The sequence below is a fragment of the Rhea pennata genome, chromosome 6 (genome assembly GCF_028389875.1).
Source record: "Rhea pennata isolate bPtePen1 chromosome 6, bPtePen1.pri, whole genome shotgun sequence".
In the NCBI taxonomy this organism is placed as follows: Eukaryota; Metazoa; Chordata; class Aves; order Rheiformes; family Rheidae; genus Rhea; species Rhea pennata.
This window is the reverse complement of record NC_084668.1, coordinates 22,061,492-22,077,278: the sequence shown is the minus strand read 5'-3', so window position 1 is coordinate 22,077,278 and position 15,787 is coordinate 22,061,492. Positions and strand designations below refer to the sequence as shown.

At 35.9% G+C, this 15,787-nt stretch overlaps 1 protein-coding gene across 1 annotated transcript in view; it reads right to left on the bottom strand.

The window, feature by feature from the left end:
• Nucleotides 1-15,787, bottom strand: part of LOC134142289 (collagen alpha-1(XXVIII) chain-like) — a 35,006-nt gene that overhangs the window by 281 nt on the left and 18,938 nt on the right. The window contains exons 19-35 of the mRNA XM_062579167.1: nt 15,627-15,695; nt 14,261-14,332; nt 13,317-13,385; nt 12,835-12,903; nt 10,767-10,835; nt 9,639-9,707; nt 8,951-9,019; nt 7,804-7,872; nt 7,007-7,075; nt 6,089-6,169; nt 5,275-5,310; nt 4,066-4,102; nt 3,396-3,953; nt 2,401-2,593; nt 1,697-1,788; nt 1,518-1,610; nt 203-391 (exon numbers count right to left, since the gene is read on the bottom strand). Coding sequence (XP_062435151.1) covers nt 203-391; nt 1,518-1,610; nt 1,697-1,788; nt 2,401-2,593; nt 3,396-3,953; nt 4,066-4,102; nt 5,275-5,310; nt 6,089-6,169; nt 7,007-7,075; nt 7,804-7,872; nt 8,951-9,019; nt 9,639-9,707; nt 10,767-10,835; nt 12,835-12,903; nt 13,317-13,385; nt 14,261-14,332; nt 15,627-15,695 — 1,903 coding nt within the window. The remainder of the gene's footprint in view (nt 1-202; nt 392-1,517; nt 1,611-1,696; nt 1,789-2,400; nt 2,594-3,395; nt 3,954-4,065; nt 4,103-5,274; nt 5,311-6,088; nt 6,170-7,006; nt 7,076-7,803; nt 7,873-8,950; nt 9,020-9,638; nt 9,708-10,766; nt 10,836-12,834; nt 12,904-13,316; nt 13,386-14,260; nt 14,333-15,626; nt 15,696-15,787) is intronic.

The following is a 15,787-nucleotide window of genomic DNA, read 5'->3' as shown; positions in this document are numbered from 1 at the left end:
TACAGGAGGACATCATACAATATATGCAGAAAGAATTGAAGTGAGCTTGCGTATGTAGACTTTTTTCTCATTTATGAGTATTTGATTCTTTTAATTAGTGGATTTGGTTTTGCTTGTCATGCTGGATATTTGATAACTGACCCAAACAGTCAATAGCTTCAACTTGCTAGTCATTAATATATAGAGAGATATAAATTCTTACCTCTAGAAAAAAATACACAAGCCTCTCTGCATTCCTCTTCACTCTCAAAGCGATTTGCATTTCCATCACAGCCACCATACCAGAACTGAGCACAAGCATTGGCTTGTTTATCATAGTACCATTTTATGATATAAACACGGCATGATCCTTGATCCAGTCTTAACTTGCATCGGGGGTCTGGGATATTTTCTTAAAAAAAAAAATCAATTGTATTACATATGTTTTTATCCTGTAAACTCTTTTTTTCTGCTAATGCTATACAATAATTTGAGATTCACTTTGTTTCTAAAGATAGTTTTCTTTGTGTTTTCTATGTGCTTCCTCTGTGGCAGCAGAGGCATTAGAATAGTGACAAAAATATAGAACTTCACTCTTTTTAAAGATGTGTACTGCATACATAATGGTAGTAATTATGTGTATACTAGTTAAATTTGAATGTGAAGCTTGATAGTCTAAGGACTGTTACTTCCTACAGATATGCACTAAAGGACAATGGTATGTTAATCCAGTATCATTTATTTTAAGAATACTGTGAGATAAAAGATATTGTCCCTTCAAGTTTGATATTGTAACACTGATATTCTGCAGTGGCATTGACAACGAATATCTTGAAACTTAAATAAAAAAATTCAATTATTGTGAGGGGCAGAATATTAGACCTCTGGCATAGTCATGCCCATATTTCCAGGAAAGATGCTCTCTTCTCTTGCTCCATCATAATATACTATTATTGGGACTCAGAAGCATGAATTCCCTAAATCATGGAAAGAATACTTTCAGACATTTTATATGAAAAGAATCACTCCTTTGAGCAGGCAGCTAATTACTATACTTTCCTTCAAATGAATAAACATATTTTTATATTTTTTCTTGTTTCCCTTCAGAAGGTGAGATCTCTTTTTTTTTTTTTTTTTTTTTTTTTGGTCTGATTCTGAAATCATTCTTTATCTTCTCTCTGTTTATGACGTCCATCTCCATAGACTGACCCTTCCTGGCTTTTCAATTAATGCTAGGGAATTCCCAGCTTGCTGGCCAGCCTCAGCTGGCACTATGTTGCTTTTTTTGGTGCCATTTAAGAGCTCTGTCTTAGCTTATATTTGACCTTACTTTTGCTGTAAGAGGGCAGTGGGATTTGGAATTTGGGGAGACAAGAACTGCATCTAGATTTGCTGTAAAATCTTGAAATGGCTTTTCTTCCATAATACGGACTCAAAATCTTCAGAGAATACATAGGCCTAAAAGAGTGACTAATCTTTTTAAGAGTTAGCATCAAGATAAGAGAGAACAAAATGAAAAATTAGTTGTGATATATAACCTGGCCTTGATGTGAGCACTGCAGTTGAAAGAGATGATGTCAGCACTTTATCTGATGGTGATGATGGTTTAGATGGCAATGATGATACTGCAGCTGCACGTGAAAAGAAACCAAAGACATTGATTTTTGATCAGCCCAAAATAATTAGGAGGTGAAGAAATGAATGATGATAAAAATACCTTTGGTGTCTGCTGATTGCAAGAATGACTGTTCGTCCTCCTTGTTTTCTTCATACACTTCATGAACTGCCATAGGAGGTATTTTGGTCTGAAATGAACATTTGATTTTGTTTGCTTTTCAGATACTGTAAAATGTCTCAAAATGAATTAGTTCCTCACCACTTAGAGGTTCTCTAATGATTTTCCTTCTCATTTACTCTAATCACCATGTTAAGGATCAGGACTTAAACGAGGTTAGTCTACCATAAGAATTGGCAAACCTATACCTGGGATTTTTTTCTGAGTTGACTTTAACAGCATTTTATTATATAAACTGAAAAGTGTAGACTATAATTGAGTTTAAAACTATTTTTAGAGTTAAATGTTACAGTATAATTGCATTTCAGAAATGTTATGTTTCACATTGTGGCACAAATATTACTGCATTAAACGCAGTAGTAATAATCCTTGTAACAGCATGAGGAATGAATTATTAGATAACTGCCTGCACGCAACATCAGAACTCTTATTCAGAACTACCAGCTCCAGTGTACTAAGTTAAAGGAGCTATTTTAGTATCTGACCTGTAAAAAGTAGAGAAACAGTTACATATAGCATCAGGCAACAGAGAAAAAAATACAGGTAAAGCTCATTAAAGCGTGCTGAATTTTCATACCGGAACTAATGGTTGAGAAAGATTGCCAAGACTTAGAGGAATTTCTATTGTTGATGCTCCAGATCTCTCTGCTAAAAGTGATTGTTCATTAACATTGTTCTTCTGAAGTAAGTAATGTGAAAATCTTGAGGACATTGAATGGCTAGATGGTCCCGCTACGTTTACACCATATCCATTGCGATTATATATTAAGGCACCATGTTCATCTTCACAAAATTGGTTGACTAATTTAGACTCCAGAGCTGTTAAAAAAAAAAAAAAAAAAGTCATACTTGGAAGTTCAATGGATTTTTCTGAATTTGGAATATTTAAATATTTATACACACAAATAATACACATGCAATCCAAAGCATATTTAGATTATTTATATACATTTAAGATGTGCGTTAATAATTCCAGCAATTTCAGGCTCTCTGGACAATAATTTTTATTTATCACAAACTTGTCAGCCTATAAGACCTCTGTGTGGTTCAGAATATGTGGTACCCATATGAGGGTGTTCATCTGAGTTTCCATATGTCTCCAAAGTATAGCAGTCAGTAGTTGGCAGCAGGAAAATAACTGTTCACCTTACTCATGTGAATAATCCAATGAAAATGGTTTATTTCCCTGTGAAAGTGAGTAATGAGACTTATCTCAGTGGGTTAGAGTCTAGCTTTCTAATCCAGTGATATTATAGTGCATGAGCACTTACTCAGCTAGAAAGCTAGTTTAAATGACTGTGTGCAAATTCCTAGCTTGTAGTGACATGCTCCATTAGTGTGGAGCATCATTGGCCTACACTATGACTCATTAAAAGAAGAGTATCTGCACATTCAGGGTCCTGTTACTTCGCCTCTCTTAACTAATCCTCATCATCATCAAAGCCCAATTTCCAGAGATAGTGCATCTTTTTCTCTGTTCTGAGGAGCACGAGATACAATGCAAAATTCAGTTCAGATCTCTTCCCGTCACATGAAAAGCAAACCATGCTTAGATGGGATGAGTTCAGCTAGCTGTGTGGAGCTTAGAAATATTTACAGAATAAAGCTGTGATGAACGCACCTGGAAGGGTATTAAAGTCATCGATGAGATACATATGTTCTCTGTCTGGATCTGAAGCAATCAGATTTAGTTCACGTACGAATTCAACTTGTGTTGGATCTGAAGTATTTACAATTCCTATTGCATACATTTCGATGTTTGCTGCATGAGCCTCCCGAACCACAATATCTAGTTTTACAGCTTCTCTCTTGTCTGCTTGACCATCTGTTAGCACAATAGCTACTTTTCGCACGCCTGATCGAGCGCCAAAAAATCCTTCCTGGGTTGCTTTACGAATAGCAGTTCCTGTGTAAGTGCCTTCTCCCATGTATTGCATTTTTCTAATTGCTTGTTTCACATCCTGTTGAGTTGTATACTTGTTCAGACCAAATTCTAGCCGAACTTCTAAACTGTATAGTACAAGGCCAATTCTGGTAGCGTTTCTGCCAACAGTTACTCTGTCTACTAAAGCAGTAACAAAGTCTTTGATAATCTCAAAATTTTCTGGTCCCACGCTCTCAGAGCTGTCAATCACAAATACAAGCTCCATAGGAATTTCCTTACATTTAATTCCACAACCTGCAAAGGAAAAACAAAAACTGGATCATGACAACTTACTTGGTATCCTTTTTGGAAAGAATGTAAATGGAGGAAAACAGAATCTGAAATTAAAGGCTTCCTGAATACTTACCACAAATCTCTTTAATTAATTTAATTATATCTTCTCTCTAGATAAGAAAAAAATAAAATATTTCACAATTTATTTATCTCTTTTAAATAATGTATAACACTGATGCTACCAAAGATTTAATTTATAATAAATATCTGCAACCTGCAGGGACTTAAAAAGAATCTTGGTGTTTAACTTTCATTCCTGACCCTGTAAGCCTGAAATTTCTCCTACATTTTACAGTAAACTATTTGGTATGGTGTATAAGAGCCAGTAACTTGACAAAGAGATGATACTTCTTTCTAAAACAATTAACTACTGTTATTGTAAAGAATGTTTTGTGCTGATTTGGTTTTCATTAAACTTAAAGTCAAAACCCATTCATATTTCAGTATTTAAATAGCATGGATTTCCCTTTGCAGTTAGGCAGATATATAGGGAATGGTGAAACAGACCCAGCTTCAGGAAGTGTATTGCTAATAGTGAGCTACCATATGAAGGGGAGAGCCAAAACAGAATGGAATTTGGATATATGAATCTTAGTGTGCCTGCCCTATGTATTACATAGCTTTGGCAACAACAACAAAAAAAGAGTTACTGCCTTCACAGCTCTCTGCTCAGAGAAGGGATGCTCTGGTGACATGCAGGTGCCAAAGTGTTCCTCATTACTAGATCAAGCATTTGTTACAGAAGTACATGCCAGGACTCATTGGCATTGAGTTAGTCTTTCACATATCTTTTGCCACTGCTGCTCAGCTTTTACCATAAACTTCAAGAGTATTCACGTAGTCATAGACGTGCTTTACTGAATTAGGATCTAGTGCAGTTCAGGCTTAGCTGAAGTTTAACTAGGTCATAGGCCTAAGACAATGACAGATTTGTATAGTGTTGCTCTTTAGACTCTTAGATACCTTAAAAAAAAAAGGCAAAACTTTTCTGTGATCGCTGCACACCTAGGACCTTTGATCACAAAAGAAATGTGTAGGGAAAAAAGAAACCCAAATCATCAGGAATTTCAAATTCCATTTCAGGAAAAAGTAAATGAGAAAAAGTCAAAAGCCTTTGAGCAGTCTCTTTCTATACTATTACTTCTTTCTGTACTACTACTGAGACCACTTCTAATCAGAAAACTCCTTCTCTAATGATTTACATATGATACATTTCAACTGAAAATAGGATTCATTGTGTTTATATGTTACTTTAATATGATTTATAATAGGATTTGCTTACTGTTAGGCCTTGTTCTCCCTTTGGTCCAGTTTTGCCCTGCAATAGTGATCATTAATTTAGCTATTGCAATTAGTCAGTAACATTGTGATTCAGAATGTGAATTCATCAATCCTATTACTAGAATAGTATTTAGCAAATAAGAACTTTTGCTATAAAATATAGTGTTCTTGTGCATATGGTATCTACAGCCTTCTAAGGTGATGAGGTTGTATGGGAATTGGATGACTTCAGGTCTCCCACTGATCATGGTGTTCAGTCTGTATTAAAAAGGCCGAATTTGTGCACAACTGTCCCATCTACTATGCTATGTTCATTTCCTTTCTCGAGACCATATACTTACCTGAGACTGTGGAAGCATCAGAATTTCACTTCATCAAATATGGATGTAATCTGAGTCAGTGTCAGGGCAAGGACAACAATGATATTTATGTATCCCTACTTAATTGTATGTAAATGTCAGAGTAGAAGGGCACCACAACCTATCCAGCTTTTCAAACCTGCCCATCAGCAGAAGTTCCCATTTTGCCTCTGTTCATCAGCTTTGAGAAGTCTGATCTACATTTTTTTGGTAACTATAGTTAAAATTTACATAGTTTAAAATTACATAGTTTTGCTTTCTTAAAAAATTGTGATTGATTTTCACTAAGAAATTGGGGTACTCAGCACAGAAATGTCTTCTTTATACTTTTAAAGCTTTTCATAGTCTCAGTTTCTTAAGCATTTCCGAAGCATAGTACTTAAATAGCAAGAAAAAAAACACACTTTATTGTTAAGTAGTTTAAAAAAATAGACATGATAAATCTAAGTTACTCACAGGTTCTCCAGATAAACCAGGGTCACCCAAGTTGCCTTTTTCTCCTTTTTTCCCCTTTTCACCTGTAGCTCCTCGATCTCCCTTTAAAACCATGTTGGTGAATCAGACAGTTTAAGTCAGTTACCTTTCATATTTCTCTAGCTGCCTTTGTTAAATTTACCCCCATCTTCTGACAAAACTTAGAATTCTTTGTCCAGAGACCATTTAAATCAATTGATGCTTGTGAATTTCATGAATGACTGGTACTACTGATTAAACATTTTTATAGAAAAAGTAGCTGAAGCAGTTTGAACAATTAATCATCTCAAACAAGTTCATGCAGACAGAGGGGTTTCAAGAGATATTGCATGATGGAAATGAGTATCTGTTTCTGAGAAAAATAAGGTAACAGCAGGAAATTGAGAAGACAGACAAAGAAATAGTCAGAATGAATAATGGGAATATCACCCTGTGAAACCTTTTGGCCAGAAAAGGTTTTTGGAATAATAAAGAAAGGAATTAGCTTCTTCTGGTTTGAGTTCTACTAAGCTAAGGTAATAGGACTATGTACATTTTTTGAGAGTTAATGTGATCATATCCAAAAACTGATTTCAGCAGTCATTTCTCTTTTCTTTTAAAACTGATTTATTCCCCAAATTTTGCATAACTGTGTGAGTAAAAGAAAGGCAATAATATTAGATCTAATACCTATAGTTCTTTTTATTGAAGTAGATAAACCTCATATGATATTAAAGTATGCAACACTGAAATTGCTACTCTGAGATATTAAATTGATCATGCAAATAGTTTGGGATAACCTAAAACCCATGAACCCTAGTAGATGTACCATTCCCTATTAATAGAATTCCTGTGCCTTCAGATGAGCATCCAGTATGTTGACTGGGGCCCCAGACATTATCTCTGATTTAAATATCATACCTTCTGTCCCAAAAGTCCTTCTCCAGGAGGCCCTCGGGGTCCTGGCATTCCTTGAATTCCTTGTTCCCCCTAATGATAATACAAGTAGTGATATTAACCCTTGGTAGTCATTTATTATGCATTAATTTTGAATGTTCAAAAAGAAAGTGTTTCACACTGCATTTTAGCAAGTATATTGAGACACTTGAGACAATGCAACAGCTAACTTTTACTGTCTTTCTCACATACTTCAATAGTATGTCTGCCCTAAAGATACAGAATATTTGAAAAACCACAAGGTCATTGTCTTTTCCACTTCTTGTGCTCTCTCTCCCCATCCCTTTTTATTCTTTATTATTCCTCAGTTCTTTTTGCTTTTTAGTCATTCTCTTTTTATATGTGCTTATGTAAAAGTGCAAATTATAAGTGAAAATGAACATTACACACAGATTCAGGATGGGGAATCTTTCTCGAACACAGTTGGTAATTCACATTAAACTGTCTCCATGGGCATGACAGGTTGGGGCAGAGGGAAGGATGTTTTCCGTTTTGGTTCATGTTGTAAGTTTATCTCCTTCACAAAAGTTGCTCCTGTTCCCTTCTCCCTCAGTACACACACCCCCTTGGGCTTGTTTACAGCAGTAGAGAAAGAATGTAATTTGTTTTGTCTCATGTTATCCATTTCATTTTTTAACTGCAGACTGTCATGTAAGAAAAATCAAATAATAACGTGAAATCTTCATTAATTCTTTAATACTGTGATGGTCAGATTGACCACTGAGCACAGGTTAAGCATTGAAGACGCTGAGTCTTTTTACCTTAGTTCCCTGAATACCTTCACCAGGAGGTCCCAAAGATCCAGGTGGCCCTGGGCGTCCCATAGTTCCCTGGGGAGAAACCTCATACATGTTAAATACAATATTTATAATAAAAATGCATAACAAATTGTTACCACCATGCAATTTTCTGTCGCTCCTCTACCACATGAATATCCTTCTAGGAGTAGTGACAGTAAGATTGATCTATATGACAAAGAGATTTTTTAAAGCCTTTATCAGATGATTTAAATCCAGTTTGTACTTCAGAGGACTCATTGAGGGCTTAATTGTCATTGAGTATGAATCACCTTGCTGACAGAAATGAGCACTGCACTGAAGGATGGGTTGTATTGGTGGGATATTGTGGACTGAATTACGATTTAAGAGTGGATTATTATTTCATAAATGATGTAGCATCTTTCATCACCACTAAGCTTCACAGTAAGATTTATGCACTAATATAGCATTGCAAATTAATAGCATGTGCTGCTTAGTTATAAGTTTGTTTTTAAAAGAACACTAGAGAAAATGTTCCAGTTTCATGCTATTCATAAGCAAATAACCCAAACTCACACAGTTCAATATTCATTTTATACCTATATTGCCATTCAAGTATCTCTGCATGAAATTCTTGATTTCCTTATTTGTAAGGATTGTTTGTACTTGCTAGATCCTGAGCCAAGCACAGCCTGGGACATTGCTTAGCCTAACTTTCATGTCAACATGAACTGAATTTCTGGGACCAACAAGCCATGCTATGCAGATATTGTATTATTATGTTGCAGAATGCTTACATTTGACCTTGTTTAGTTCTTTTACCTTTACATTTTAAAACAGTTCTTCTGTTTTAATAGGCTTCTAAAGCTGAGCTGTGGGAGGGTAAGAGCTTCTATTTTTGGAGCTTTTTATAGTGAAAATTTGCCTTCTATAGTTATAATTATTTTCAGACATTGTCATAATGTATATTATGATAATAAAAATATTCAAAAGTCACTGTATTCCTTAGCTATCTTATTTGTGGTATTAGCTGTTCCTAGTGAAGGGAAGGGAAAACATGCAGATATGTCTATATAACCACTTATAATAATATATTGTTTGCTGTTTTAGAAAATGGACAAAGGAAGACTTAATTGTTTAAATGGCTTACTTTTGGTCCTGGCAGGCCTTCACCTGGGGGACCTGGGAGCCCAACTGGTCCTCTACTACCTGGATCACCCTGAAATTTAATATTTTAAAAATAAGTAGTGAATACCAAAGTTTATTTTGTCTTTAGAATTCCTACTGTCTCTTGTACTCAAATGGGACAAAGAGAAAGAATCATTGAAGAGCGCAGCATAAGTTGAAATGATGCTAAACCTCAATTACTGCAGGTTGGACAAGACAGATATTGGGGAGAAACAGTGGCTAGAGGTCTGAACATACCCAAGACATGATTTCTGAGCCTGTAAAATCAATTATGCAATAATTACTTAGGAATTACAATTCACTTATTGTGAAATGATCTCTACTTCCCCAAAGCCAACAAAAGTCACAGACAGGAGTTTGATGAGAGTGGAGAAAAGATGTCCTTTTAAGAGATATTAAACATACTTAAATAGTTTTAGTCAATCCATCAACTGTTGGTATAAATCCAATAATCTAGTAAATCTACTAAATCAGCATCAGTCCTGAAGTGAAGCTTGAAGACTTTCTATAGGATCTACCTTTTATAAACTCATGAGTAAATCAAAGCTAGTTTTAAAAAGTATTTTTACTGAGACCCAAGAGTAGGAATTACATCTGCATGTAGTAGTGTATACACGTGCATTTACTTTTCTAAAATTTAAGGTGTATACCTTAGGTCCTGGTAGTCCAACTCCATCAGGGCCTTGTTCACCTGGAATCCCAGGAAGGCCTGGCAAGCCCTGAAATTAAATGCACAAATATGCTATTAATTTCATTTAAAACTATGTTGGCTATGTGCATTTGTAAACATTAATATGGCTAGTATCTTGAATACATTGTCTGTTAGTGGAATCACTGTGCACTGTAATTGATTAAATTTTATTCTCTGGTTAGCCAGAACTGGGGTCATTGGCACTTGCATGGGTATTGCATGTCACACAAGAGACTGGCCTGTGTTTTTCAAGCCACAGGAGTATGGCGTAGAGAGACAAATGCAAAAGCAGCCTTGGCATCAGATTGAACAAATATATCAGGAAGCTTTATAAATACTTCAAATTCTAAATTCTATTTTGACATTCATTAATTTTTATTCCTCAGTTTGGTAATTGCATGCACAACTATAGTTGTCTTTAGCACTGATAAATCAGCAATGTTCCTGGGACTCTGTCAGCTCACAGGCATGTAACTGCCAGGGCTGATGGAGCACACTGTTGAGCAGACTGGATATGTGAGGTCAGGCAGGGTGTGCTGCATGCATGTGAAAAGAAGGGAGAAAAAGCCTTTTCTCTTTGTATCCTTTTTGCCGGGACTGGGCATATCTACAAGTACAAGCTTGTGTAAAGGGTTGTAAAGTAGATGGATGAATTCTTTATACCACCCTGAACAGCCAGATATGAGCAGAATGAAGGACTATTTGCTCTTTAAACAGTTGTTTTTTTAGTGATTCTGGGAGAGTGTGCTGCCCTGGGTTCATACATACCTATGTATGCGGATACAGCTGTTTAACTAGGTTATATCCTCTGTGGGGCTAAAATTCTGTATAGCTGGGCAGATAACAGTATCCTACATTAAGATGTTGAGGGGGCTGACTGAAAGATCAGTGATACTATAAAAAAATTTCCCACTTAGAATATGTTACACTGTGTAATCAAGAGGAGTGAGGGGTCTGGAAGGTCTCAGAGGGAAATTCTCATCCTTTCCTTATAACACACTTCCACAGCTAAGGAATGGATGCTAATTACTTTGGTATAGTAGATATTTGTTCCCAATTGACATATAAAAATTGTCTATAAACTTACAGTTGGACCTGGATAACCGTCCCCTTTTGGCCCAAAGGGTCCAGGGGGTCCTGGAAGGCCACGGTCACCCTGATGAAGGCAGAAGAAAGAGCTGAGGTGAATTCCAGTACAATTGCTGGCAAGAAGTTTTACACAAAAGTGAAATTTCTTTGGGAAGCATGTACTGTGAGTTGAATATCTCCTTATATATTTTACTATGTCAATGACTATTGTAGATGATTAATCCTAGATTAAAGCTAGGATATTGAATAGTTGAGGATTTACAGGACCTTTCACTTCTAAGACACTAATTTGATTTTTTTTCAGGAGCTCTATCTGTTGCCATTTATAGCCTATATATGAGAATGACTTAAATCCCTTTCCTCATATTTTTATCATGATTATTGTCACTCCAGCTTTTGAAAGATGAACCCATCCTGACAGATAGCCAAAAGACTAACAGAAACTGAATCACTCTGTTTTAGGTAATACTCTTAATTGAAGACAGAAACTGCAGCAGAGCATTGGAAAAACTCTATATTGCTTCTGCACATGCTGTTTGTGTATGTAGTGAGACAGAGGACTTAGGGCTAGGGACACCAGTGGTTTGTGTGGCCAATTAAAAAGTTTTCTGTCACAAGGTTCCTGTCTGGTTTTGTTGTTCCAGAATCATATTTTCCTACAGCGATGTGTGTGTGTGTTGTGAAACATTATTGAAGCTATTGGGTGTAATAGAAGCTGTGATTGGAGATACACAATTAAATTCATTTTACTTAGTCAAACAGTTGAAATACCAGGAGTATATCAGGCACAGATTTACCAGGGAAACTAAGAGGACTTTAACCTTCCCAGTAGTATTGAATGGTGCAGTGAGTTCTTTTGGGACACAATTGAATGGATGGTCAAGACTATGTTTTATCTCTGCAGCTACCCAAAATATGGGCCTGCATTACAGCACTAAGCATAGGTCTGTACAAAACTCATGGAAAAAAACATCAAGACTGGTAAAGGAATTTTACTCTATATAGCTTAATGAAGACTTTTGTCTGAGGGTCAAGCAACAGCAAAACTACTAATGCTGACAAAGACAGCAACAAGAACTTTGTCACAGAAACATACTGAATATGGCTCATATGAAAGAGCTTTTGGGCCTCAAGCCTGAAGAAAAGAGATTTGCAAGCTTGAGCAAAGGACCTGTTCCCTCTTTGTTGATTTCTGTGGAATGCCCAAAATCAAGACTATGTGCAATTCCCCGTGATTTAACTTCCTATACCAGAAAAGTACCTGATTCTATCATCAGCTTCTCCTCCTAATGAAAATAAGTTTCAGAACCTTAGCAACCAGCTAACTGATCAAATAGATTGAAATTGTTCTAAAATGCTTCTGTTCCTGTGTTCTATTCACACAAAGAACAAGGGACACTAAGACCACTGTCAAGTACACTAAGTAAACAAAACCCGAGGAAACATTTTTTTTTCCAATTTATTTTGAGAAACATAGCTTCATATGTCATAGGTTTCTTGGTGCCTAGCCAAAATCAGCCCTGGAACGAAGAGCAGCTTGCAAAATCCGAATCTAGGTAGTACTGAGGCAATCCTGGAGCAATAGTAAAGGAAAGCCCTTGTGAATTATATACTCTTTCATCTTCTACTACTTAAGAGATTTGTTCTCCTACTGCCAGTTTGCCCAAGTCCTGAGATCTTCTTGAAGTCTGTGTATTACTCTGTGCCATACTGAGGAATGAAACAATAAAAAGGAGCCTGGTTGAAAGAAAGTATTGTTTACCATCTGCTTGACAGACAGGCTGTTGTAAGCATATCAATCATGCTCATTCCATACTTACTCCTCATCACTTTAAAAAAAAAAATCTGTTTCTTCCTGTTTTTGTCCCTGTGAAAGTTTTGTAGCTCATGGAGTCTGGAAGATTGCCCATGGTCTCATGGCTCTTTATACTCTGCTAACATTGCATGATACATATACTAAGAACAATGGAACATTTTGCCATTCTAAGTGCTTTGCTGTTGTTTCATTGAAATCCTGTCTTGCTTTATACTTCTATCTGAAAGTAGTTTACCAATTTAAGAGTTACCTTTGCCCCAGGAAGCCCAAACCCTGGTTCTCCAATTGGCCCAGCAAGACCAGGTAATCCAATATCACCCTGCAGTGAAGAAAATATAAATCTTATTTATGTATTTTGTTAAAAATCAAGCAGAGTGATTTTTAGAGTTTGTTATGTATATTTATATATATTAAATGTAACAGCTAAAATACTTCTTTTTTTGGAAAACATTCAAGATAAACATCAAAAACAGAAGATGGTAAAGTATTTTCATGTCCAAAGATATCCAAGAAATTGACATATCAGATAGGCCATGCCTTAAGCCAGCAATTAGTTAACACCAGAGCATTATGGTAACTAGCCTGGATATAATCTGTTACTCTGTTCATAGAAAAAAGCTTTAGGTGACCTCATATGGCTGAAGTGATTTACACTTTCTATTAATTGCATGGCCTACTTCATAGGTTTCACACTGTGTTTATAAGCACCAGGAGTTGGAGTTTGGATGTTACCTTTGGTCCAGGCACAGCTCTTCCAGGAGGGCCTGGCATTCCAAGACGTCCTGGTGCACCAGGCTCTCCCTACAGTGAAGGAATGAGACCAAAAACAATGGATTTTTTTCTTCCAGTGGGCAAAAACATCTTTTAGAGAAAATATTTATGTAACATTTATAACATATATAACATTTATTTAGAAAACATTTATAGTATTTCATTAAAAGTCTATTAAAATTTTTAATATTCTAATAATACTTTATCTTGAATAAAACCTAACTGTTGCAACTGAACTGTTAACCACTATAATTCTGATTTATGAATGCAAATGGGGTTCTTCTCACTCACTGAATAAATATGTTATTAGAAATCCTTTTCTTAATGTATTCTAGACTTGGTCCACCATATCCAGCATTCAAGGCTTTCTGCCCAGCTTTCTAGGTATACTGAAAACATATTTTTCTATTAGAATAGATTTTTTTAAAATAATCTTTTCAGTGTACTACTTTACCTCCCCCCACCTTTTGTGCGTAAACAGCAAAGACTGTGTAAGAAATCAGAGGATGGACCTCTGATGACGAGGAAGGAGTAGCTCTTCTCTCACTTCCAGTAACTATTTGAATAGAAACTTCAAGACCATAAAAGAATATCAGCCATGAACTAGTATAAAGGAAAACAGTCTTGTCACATATGTATATGCCAGATACCATGCTACCTTATCAAATATTTTAGCACAGAAATACAAATATTAGTGTCCCTTTCTAGTTTTTAAAAATGTTCCTAGATGTTTGTATGAGTTTATGGTGGATCTTGCCAAGAGAAGCCTTAGCTGAACATATATTTTTGTAATTATTTTTCAAGAAGCAAGTTTATACCGGGCTAATTGTTTCTGAGATGTAGAACAAAGTACAACTTTGACTTCAAGGGGCTATTTTACACACACAATGTGTTAATAAACATACTTTAGCTCCTGCAGGCCCAGGCACTCCTATTGGTCCTGTTAATCCACGTATTCCTCTCTGACCTGGATCTCCCTACCAAAATGGAAAAGACATGTCACACATTTAAGATATTTAGAAAGTGTTACCTGAAATTAATGGTAAATTTCAGTGAAAGATAGCAAAATTTTATCTTGTAACTGGCGAAAATGAGATGTTCCCATTGCCTTCTTTGGGTAAAGTAATTAATTCTGGTCAGTACTTGTCCAGTTTTGAATTTGCTCACTTAAAACCAGGTAAATCAGCTCAAATTCAATTAAGTAACTCACCAATGACTATTATGAAAAAAATAATACCCCAAAGGAGTTGATTGCTTCCTTGCAGCTGAGGAATCAAGTCGAATAGTTGCATGAAAAAAGATATTATTTAAGAGAAATAATAAAAATGCTTCACTGAAAGGCAATCTTTTGTATTCAAAGGCAAATATGTTAGAAATGTCACTTCTCTTAAGGTCAATCAACTGATGACAATACCCTCTGATTGATCAGCTTAGATTTCCAAGCAAGAAGGCTAAGAATAGATAAAGTTTGTAAACTTCTTCTAGCAGATATTTATCTATTAGCAGATAACTGCTAATTGAGTACATTATTGGACTGTAATCATTACAACAAAAATGAAAGAGATGAGTGCAGAATCACTCTGCAAAAGTTCCAATACAGTAATTATTTCCTGCAACATGTCATCTGCATGTGTTGTCTACAAGGTAATGTGAAAACGGACGGATGCCTTCATTTTCCTTTCTTCACTTTTTTTTTTTTTTTTTAAGCTGTTCCAGCTTCCTGCAATTGTGGTACTTAATCTCTCTATTTCTCTTCTATTGTGATGTTTAATCTCTTTATATTGGCTTGGATGTCTTCCAATGTCTTTTTTTCCCCAGAAGATAAAGAGGCTGACATTGGAAGCAGAATTACTTCACCTTCTGTGAGGCCAATACAAGAGCCAGAACCCCAGATATTGGCCAAACGTTGATTCCTATTTAGAGAAGCAGTACTTCCAGCAAAAATCAGTAACTCTTTGACTCTATGGGACAAGACACTGTCACAGGTACTGAGAATTCTGAGCCACTGAGCTGCTGTACTGTCCTTTCTTAGAATTTCTATAAAAGATGTCCTGGATGGTCTTTTATCAGCTTCACTATTAGAGTTATTGTTGTCATTTTAGGCTGAGACTGAAAGAAACTGCAATTAATCACTTTCATAAGTATTCATTAACCTATTCTTCAAAGTCTATTTTTTCATTATTTATATTCCACCAAAAAAGGGAAGATCTTGACAAACCTATTTTTGGAGCATTAGAATTTTGAATTTCACCTTTACTAAGAAATTCTCACCTTCTCCCCCTGCATTCCCACTCCTGGAGCACCTTCAGGACCTCTAAGACCAGGTAGTCCTGGTTCACCCTGTAATGGAAAAGTTAAAGCAGTACTTCAGAGACCTATACAGACATCAGGCAAGATAAACTCTGCATTCACTTGAATAAGCTAAATAAAAT